This window comes from Cygnus olor, chromosome 1, assembly GCF_009769625.2.
Source record: "Cygnus olor isolate bCygOlo1 chromosome 1, bCygOlo1.pri.v2, whole genome shotgun sequence".
In the NCBI taxonomy this organism is placed as follows: domain Eukaryota; kingdom Metazoa; phylum Chordata; class Aves; order Anseriformes; family Anatidae; genus Cygnus; species Cygnus olor.
In genome coordinates, this window is record NC_049169.1 from 53,887,845 (window position 1) to 53,896,497 (window position 8,653).

Consider the following 8,653-nt stretch of genomic DNA (forward strand, 5'->3'; position numbering starts at 1 on the left):
GCTGCCACTGATGACCAACAAGATGAAGTTTTGACATTGTAATTCCAAGATGCTGAAGTCACACAGTTAATCATTTACTTGTGAACATGTTATTTGCATAAATTTCATTGTGCTGCCCTTAACTTTAAAGCCTCTCAATTGGGGTTCTTATTCCCAGGAGTATCCTGCCTTGGGACGCCGCTGAAATTCCCCCAAGACCACATTAAGTTACCTTCTGTTGGTCTGTGAGAGTACTAAGTAGTAAGAATGGGATTTCAGTTGGGAGACTGATAAATGATGGACCACAGAAGTCCAGAAAGCTAAAAGTCTAAAAGCTAAAAGCTAGAAGTCCAGAAAGCTAAAAGCTTATTGATCTGCAGATTTTAGAAGTTGCTGGTTTGCTTCACTAGCGGGCAAAAAAAATGGGTGCACACAGATAGGAAGGGAACACATCTGTGTGCCCACACAGACCGAATCAATTTCGGAAGCGATTACAGATCAGTTTCAAGAAAAGAATGAAGCTCACTTCACTGTCAAGTTAACACCAACTTCGAAATAACGCATACTGCGTATACGATCCCAAAAAGCAAAGTGAGTTTTCTGAATACTACTGACTTGAGTTCCTTCAACATCACTCCTGAGTAAAACCAGAAAAGCAATATTAAATTATCTATATAGAAGTCAGTAGACCAGACTTCATCTTGAACCGGTAGCCCACCAGAGCTCCTAAAATGACATCCAGGAATACATAAAAGGCAGTTTAGCTTCAGCAAGCCGTAGCCAGCATCTTGCCAGAATTTTACTTATGTGAACTCTAACACTAGATTCTTTTTGTTCATTAACACAGTAAGAGTACATTTTAAGAGAGATTATCTATTCACTTGTTTCTGGGAGTTCCACAAAGCAAGAACCAGTAAGTCATTTGTCTCAGGAATGTCTCTGTAGAAGAATCACCATGCCTCTCCTGGCCCTCATGCCTCCGCAAGCAGACAGACACGATTCCAAATTCGACTTGCTTCTTATGGAGATGCAGGAATAGGCGCAGTGCGGAGCTGTTTTGCACCATCAATTGAAAGAGAGCAACAAGTTTCTCCACCTCATATTACAATCACCAATAACAGAAAATCACCTGCACAGCTTCTGAAGATCCTGTACCCAACTTTTACTTTTCTCTGTGAAAATCCAGGTTTAGGCCACAATTTCATACCCACGCTTTCCTGTAAGCACAGCTGACAGCCAACTAAGCCAAGAGTTACTTAGGACTGGAGCACAGAATTTAACATTTCTTTTTCTAATATTCTTCAAAAAGGTTCTGTAAGTAAGCATGCATGAAGATGAAAATAACACGTCAGGTTTTCACAGAACTTTAAACCCATTCACACGCCAATCCATTTTAAGGAAACTTGTTGATATTTAGGAGGAGAACAAAACCAGTTTGTCAGATACATCACTTACCAGCCAGGGAGAGGATTTCTGTGAATTGCCCTAGATCGAGTTGTACTTGAAATGCTACAAATTCAATGTAACTACAGATGTTTTGTCAGTGGGTACAACCACATGCAGGGACAGATGTATCTTACTTCAGCCTGCTGCTACAGTTTAAGTAGAGAAAGAAAATCCAAACCCTTGGAGGCAGGTGTGCATTGTTTATCTGTCAGTGAAAACTGCGCAGCAAAACTACTCCATTTGTCAAATCTAAGGGACTCCTGGCCAAACCCCCTCAGAGGGGGCACTAGTTAGGGTGATGAGAAAGGTTAAAGTAATGTCATTACAGTGTTAGAACAAGCATAGGAAGCTGCTTTAGCAGGAACAGCCTAAGTGACACACTGAGGTGACACTGGAGAAAAAATAAAAATCCAGCAGCCTATGAAGAAGATGGAAAAAATACCCAGTAAATCACACCAAATTAAAATTTAGTAACAAAGTCACCGTGTCGAAGTTATAAAGGTACAAGAAAACTATTTCCACAGCAAAAGCTCTGCCAGGATCTCAAGAAATTCACATTCTCAAAAAGCATACATCAAGCCCTCGACTCCACTACACCCTCCCCAGACAAATATTGCAAATACAGAACTGACCTATACTAAATCCTAATGCTGCTCTGGAAATGTTGGGAAGTGATGCAAAAATCAGTATTTTTTTGTTTTGTGCTGTTTGTGTTTTTTGTTGGTTGAATCTAGGATTTCTATTCCCAAATCTAGGATTCGTATTCCCAAATTCAGCAACAAAGCTCTTCCCTGCAATATCAAACTTGCGAATTTGTGTTTTTAGCTCGCAACTCTAAACTCATTTTCTAGTCTCAAAGGTTTTTATATGTAAGTAAGCTCTCAAAATTCAGTTTTGCATCACAGTATGCATGGTCCCTGAGCTGCAGTGGTATTTCTTTACAAGTAGACGTACCTTTCTAACCCTGCGCAAAGGAAGTACATACCTATGTCCGACACGCACAACCCGCTCAAAGTGGTGAAAGAAACAGAAGTGTAGCAATTTGGAGGTCTAGAAGGTTCAAAAGCCTGCAAGCTTTTCTTTTAGAAGTTGCTCAGCACCATGAGAATGATCAGTTTGCAAGGTATTTGAAACATCTTATTCCAAATAAGATGTTCCTTGGACAACCTAGGAAACACCAACGCAGAGATACCCATTTGCCATCACTGGCAAATGCAGTATCTGCTATTGGCTTAGAAGTTAATGTACTGCAACACCTGATTTACAGTATGCCATCCTACAAACCCTACTTTAATGCATCTTACGTGATAACGATACTTGGAAAAAAGTTTAACCCCAGCTCTCAACAAGAAGGGATAGAAATCTTTAACTGACGGCTGCAAATTGAATGTGGCCAACAACGTGTCTCAAACATTAGTCAGAAAACAGACTTGTAAAAAGTATTTGAACGACGTATATACAAACTCTTAAGAAAAAAACTTCCTAACAGACTGAAAACAGAGTTGAAAACCTTGTAAGTGCCTCTGGAAAAAGCAGTGAGACAAGATTAAGATTCATTTCAAGCAAAGAAGCAGCCTGACAACACTTGGAACAAACGACAGATGAGAATCAGCCAAAAATTGTACCACTTCAGATAAGATTTAAAAAAAAAAAAAAAAACAAGATTTAGAACTTTGATGTAAAAAAGAGTAAAGTTTTAAAGGTCAAAATTAGTGCCAAAAAAAAAAAAAGAACATGCAAGGTTTATATAAGATGGGTACTGGAACAGAGACTGGAGATGTGCTATTACTCAGAAAAACACAACTTTTGGACACGGTAAACTGAAGGAACTTAAGGCACATACCGCAAACAGAGTGATCTCTGACATAACACACGTATCAACTAACTAATTGTAGAAAAGTGACTTCCAATATTAGGGTAAACCAGAAACACTAAGCACTTAAAATCCTATTTTAGGATCTAGCAACCAAAAGACATGATACCACACAGCCATGCTAGAGCACAGAGTATATCCCAGCTTTATTCCTTGATCAAAGAACAGCTCAGAATCCACAGCCCAAAAAGTTTTCCTAGTCTGCAGAATACAGGTTATTTCTAAGGCCGGGGGGGATGAAGACGATTCATAAAAGAAGTCGTAAAAGACGACTAAACTCGCCCCTACCAGCACACGTGGGTCTACGCGAACCACGTAGGAATCTGTATGCAGCAATTTCAGCCCACCTGCATCACTGCAGGAAAAATTGAGGGGCTCGGAAATAAAATGCCCAAAATAAAATCACTGGTTTAAAGTATCCAGCTAAAAACGTATCTTTAGGAAAGGCTTCCACTCACTTACTCAAGGAGATAATTTTCCAGGATGCGCTGAAATTATTCTGTTATAGTGACAGAAAACAAACTAGCATATACAATGAATTTGCTCATACAACGTTTAAAAAAAAAAAAAAAAGGCTTCTGAGGCTGGACGCAACATACCAAAACAGTGTTTCCATTTCTATCAATACTTACATCCATATCACCACGCTAGTACAGGAAAGCTGCTAGCACAGGGTCACAAATTCTCGTCCTATACTAAGGATACTGTACCAATAAAAGGTGACCCTCCTGTAAAGCTGTAATGGTCTTAATAGCTGAACAAAATGTATGTATAACCATTCTTTTTTCAACTAATTGAGTTTAGTATATTCCAAACCCAGAACATCAGTATCGTATCATCCAGGTCTACAGTGAAAACGTGGGTGAATTAGAGACTCAACTTTGTGTCCAGTGTAAATACTCCTAACACCTACAAGTTTGGGAATAAGTTAACTAACGCCAGTCATTACTTTTAGGTATCTAACAAGCTAAAACAGTATTTCACGCTAAGAACTTAGTCAAAAAGTTAACAGCAAGAGAAACACACAGAAATCCGCTACATACATGTGCTGGGAAAAGTTTCCTTAACTTTGCAAGTTTCTTACCTCTCTCCCCCTCCACATTGATAGTGTGAATCTAACACTAAGTTTAAAAAGATCACCGCAGAAACTACATCAGCACCACATTTCTGATTTCCTATAATTAGCTCAGGAGGGGGGGACAATACCAGTTCTCTAGTGTGAAAGTTGCTCACGCTATTTCAAAGCAAATTTAAAGAGCAGATAGGTTAAAAATGTAAACTTCAAAGCTGTTTCCCACAACAGTAGAAGCGAGAGAAAAATCAGTCATTCAAGCAGCAACTGAAAAACGCAACCCTTAAAATACGTTTATTGGTTCGGCAGGTTTTATTTTATTTAATTAGAAAACCAGGTACGTGGAAGTGTCCCAAATGCAGGTAAAGAATTGTCAACGAAGAGTCCTTAAGAGTAAAAATCCTTCAACAGTTTTCTGTAGCATATATGAAGCATTTGCAGCACTACACACCTCTGCATAGCTACCAGGTGATGACGATCTCAACGACTTCAAAAAGTTTATTCCATTTTGTGTGCTGTCACACCTGAACCTCTCTGAAACTGACCAATAACCCCTAGCGTCTCGCCATAAATATACAAAGTTCATTTATTAAACTGCTCAGCAAGCTAACTATTAAAATAAACTAAATATTCTGTGAAAATCTGCACCTGTTCAACTGAAATAGATTCACATTATCCAAACTTTACCGGATCATAAATGCCTCAACTTTGATATGTCCATTTATCTCAACTAAAACAAGCCTTCAGGTATCGAAACTTCCCTCAAAAACATTTATTTCACCTCCTTAAACAGAACAAGATCACCACTGCCACGGCAAAGTAAAAATGGTTACTACCATTAAGTACTGGTTTCCAAGTGTAGTATAAAAAAAAAAAACAACTAGCTCCAGCTAAAGAGCAGCCTCTTCAGCCTTTTTCTGCTCTCTTCGTGGAGACCTGTTGCTATTAAGGAGAGTTGTGTCCTCCACTTGCAACATTATACTGATTCCACTGCCTCTACGTACAATGCTCAAAAAGTTACATACCAACTTTTCAAAACTAATTCGTCATTCACCAAGAACAGAAGGCAAAAATCAAGTTTGTGAAGATGATTCCAAGCAGAATCATATCCACTGCTCAAACAAAAACTGGATACTGAAACCTGCTGTCTACTGTCAAGCGACCAGCCATTTTACTTTATTTTTCAAACTCTTCCTTCTTCTTGGCAGCTCTCGCTGCAGCAAACAAGGCTGGTGGCATCAGGACACCACCACTCACCAGACTCTGGCAGGAGGAGGCCGCCTCCATCCACACTCTGTAGGCTTAAGAAGATCTAAAGTGAGCCTAAAGAAACTCCTGGGGGACAGGTAACCAAGTACTCTCATAGCAAAATGATAAGAAATGGGCTTCTGCTTCACCAGAAGCACAAAAAAGCTCAACAGCCCTGTGGTACTTGTCTCCCCTCCCAGTACAACCAGCTCAGATTTGCCACTGGTTGGGACACCTACGTTTTCCAACCTCCAGCCTGCCTTCACAGCATCACCAAAGACCTTTGCAGGACTGCAGAGAAGCCCCTTTATCCTCCCAGCCCATAAGTCTACAGGGGAATTTCAGACATTTCAGTCTCACAGCAAAGAAATGGGAGATGCAAAACGAACTAACTCCATATTGATTCTTAATGCAAATACGTGAAATAACATTTTGTTTCTAAGAAGAGTCTTGAGGAGCCTCACGCCCCAAACTTGCAATCTGGATTTTGCTTTTGGCTCTTTTCCTTGAGTGGATGATCTATTTGAAACATAACATCAAAAAAAAAAAAAAACACGATTTTTGGATATTTTTCTGCAAAGAAGAGTAATAAGAATTGTGAAAATAAATCAAATAACCAGGCTGAATGTGAGAGGGGGGGAAAAAACAGCAGAGAAAAGTCTCGTTTCTGAACAAGTTGTGAAAAAAACTTGTATATATGCAAAATAAGAAACGAGACATGTACCTGTGTACTTACAAGCGTACACACAAATTCAACAATAAAGTGTACGAAACCGTCATCTTTAATTCCAGTGCAGAAAGACGAAATAGTGCTAAAGGCATAGGCTTCGCAAGGAGCTCTGTAATAACTATTGTGAAAGACACGAAAATGACAAACTGTTATCTACAATTGATCAAAAGCACAATAAACTGACCAGCTTTGCCTTCCAACACTTCCAAAAAAAAAAAATAGGAGGCAGAAACATCCGAACGCCCTCGCATGCCATGCGAATAGGTTCAAACGGGGCTGGAGGGGGAGAAAACCCCCGAGAAAGGCCGAAGGCAGGCACAAGTTCGGCTTCTGCCAAAGGGAGGGGGAAGATTTGGGCAGGAGAGGGGAGAGAAGGGCAGCAATTGTGGCATCCAGAGGCTGAGGGCCTGGGCCCCCGAGACTGACCTGTGCCGTCGCTGGCGGACACGGAGAGCGCCGGTGAGGAGAGTTTAGGCCGCTTGGCTGAAGGCGGGCCCGGCTCCACCACATTCTCGGCCATTTTTAATTCTTTTTTAGACAATCACTCCGAGCAGAGAGACGGGGGGGGGGGGAGCCCCAAAACCTTCACCTTCTTCTCGGGCCCCGGGTCAGCTGAAGAACAACAATACCGACGAGAGGGAGCGAGGAGGATCCGGCGGAGGAGGGGGGGGCCAAGTTCCCCTTTTTCTGCCCCTCGGGCTCCGGGAGGGCGGCAGCGGAGAAGCGGGGCGAAGGTGGGAGCGGCGGGGGCAGAGGCCTCTTCCCCCAGGCGAGAGGGCTGAGCGGAGATGGGAAGAGCCCCCGCCAAAAAAAAAAAATTAAAATTAAAAAAAAAGAAGAGAGAGGCTGGTGGTTTGATTTTTTTTTTCCCCCTTCTTCCCTCGGTGAAATTAATCCCGGCTGTTGTGCTGCTGGTGCTTCCTCGCCGCCGCCACCATCATCATCTTCATCCTTCGGGGGGTCTCCTCCTCCTGCTGCCTCCTCACCGCCGCCATCAGCCTCTTCCTCCTCGGCGCCGTCCTCCTCCTCCTCATCGCCACAAGGAGGCGGGCGAAGGAGGGGAGAGGAGGAGGAAAAAAGAAAAAAAGCTCACCGTCCTCTAGCAGCAGCTCCTTCCCCCTCCGACACCACCCTGCAAAAAAATACCCACCGCCAGCGACGGGGCCGGGGGGGAGGCGGCGGGGTGAGAGGCCGAGCGGGCGCGGGGTCCCCAGCTCCACTCGCTTCTTCCTCGCCAGTCGCTAATGGCTGCAGAAAGGGGAGCCGTAAGGATGAGGAGGGTGAGGATAAGTCCCAGGAGTCTCCGCTTCACATCTTGTTGTGCAGGGAAGGAGGAGGGGTTGTTGTCCTGATGGAGGCAGCACCGATCGCGGGATGGGAAGGTGGGGGGCGGGTTCCAACACCCCTCTCTGCCCCCCCCTCCCCTCCCTTCTCCTCTCCTTTCCCCTTCCTCTTTCTCTCGCTCTCAGTAGCGGGCTGCCCCCCCCTCGGGCGCAGGAGGCACAGGGGCCGATCCCACGGCGGCGGCGGCAGGAGGAGGAGGAGGAGGAGGAAGGAGCCGGCCCCTCCCCCCCTCGCTGCCTACCTTCCCCCCTCCCGGGACGGTGGCGAGCCCCGGCGGCTCGGCTCCGCTCCCCAACGGGGGCAGCGGGGAGAAGCCTCCCCCGCCTCGGCCGCCTGCCGGCTGCGGCGGGGGACCCGCACCTCGCCTCGGCGGGGCCGGGGAAGGAAAGCCAAGAGGTTGGTGGCTGGGGGTAGGGGGGGGAAGGCTCAGCGACCCCTCGGAAAGGAAGAGCCGGGAGGGGGGTAAAATTTAAAATAATAAAATGAAAAATTAAAAAAAAAAATAAAAAAAAAATGGGGAAAAAATTCCGCCGGGGGAGGAGGAGGAGGAGGGCGGGGGCCTGGCCGCGGGGTGGGTTAAATGGCCGGCGGGGGGGGTGGGGCGGGCAGCGCGGGGGCCGAGCGCAGGCTCCCTACTGCCCCTGCCTGGCGCTCGGCGGCGGCCGCTGCTGCTGCTGGGGCGTGTGTGGCGGAGCGGGGGGACGGCGAGAAGCCGGGGGAGGAGGGAGGGGAAGAGAAAAGAAAAATAAAAATTAAGAAAAAACAAAAAAAAAAATCAGAAAAAGGGGAGAAAAAGAGAGAGGAAGAAAAATAAAAATAAAGAGAGGGGTAGCGGGCGCCTGGGCTCCGCGCTCCGCCGCCCGCCCCCGGCCGGGCCCTGTCTCTGTGCGCTGCCCCCCCCGGCTCGCCCCGTCCGGCGCGGCCCGCGGCTGTGGCTCCTCCGCGCGTCGCTCGCACACAA

The 8,653-nt window shown here is 45.2% G+C and overlaps 1 protein-coding gene across 1 annotated transcript in view; it reads right to left on the bottom strand.

Annotated features, from left to right (window-relative positions):
- The window catches only part of EP300 (E1A binding protein p300), a 63,169-nt gene extending 54,962 nt beyond the window's left edge, over positions 1 to 8,207 (bottom strand). Inside the window, exon 1 of the mRNA XM_040558536.1 lies at positions 6,775 to 8,207. Within this exon, the coding sequence (XP_040414470.1) occupies positions 6,775 to 6,868 (94 nt within the window). The 5' untranslated portion in view covers positions 6,869 to 8,207. The remainder of the gene's footprint in view (positions 1 to 6,774) is intronic.
- Positions 8,208 to 8,653: the final 446 nt, after the last annotated feature.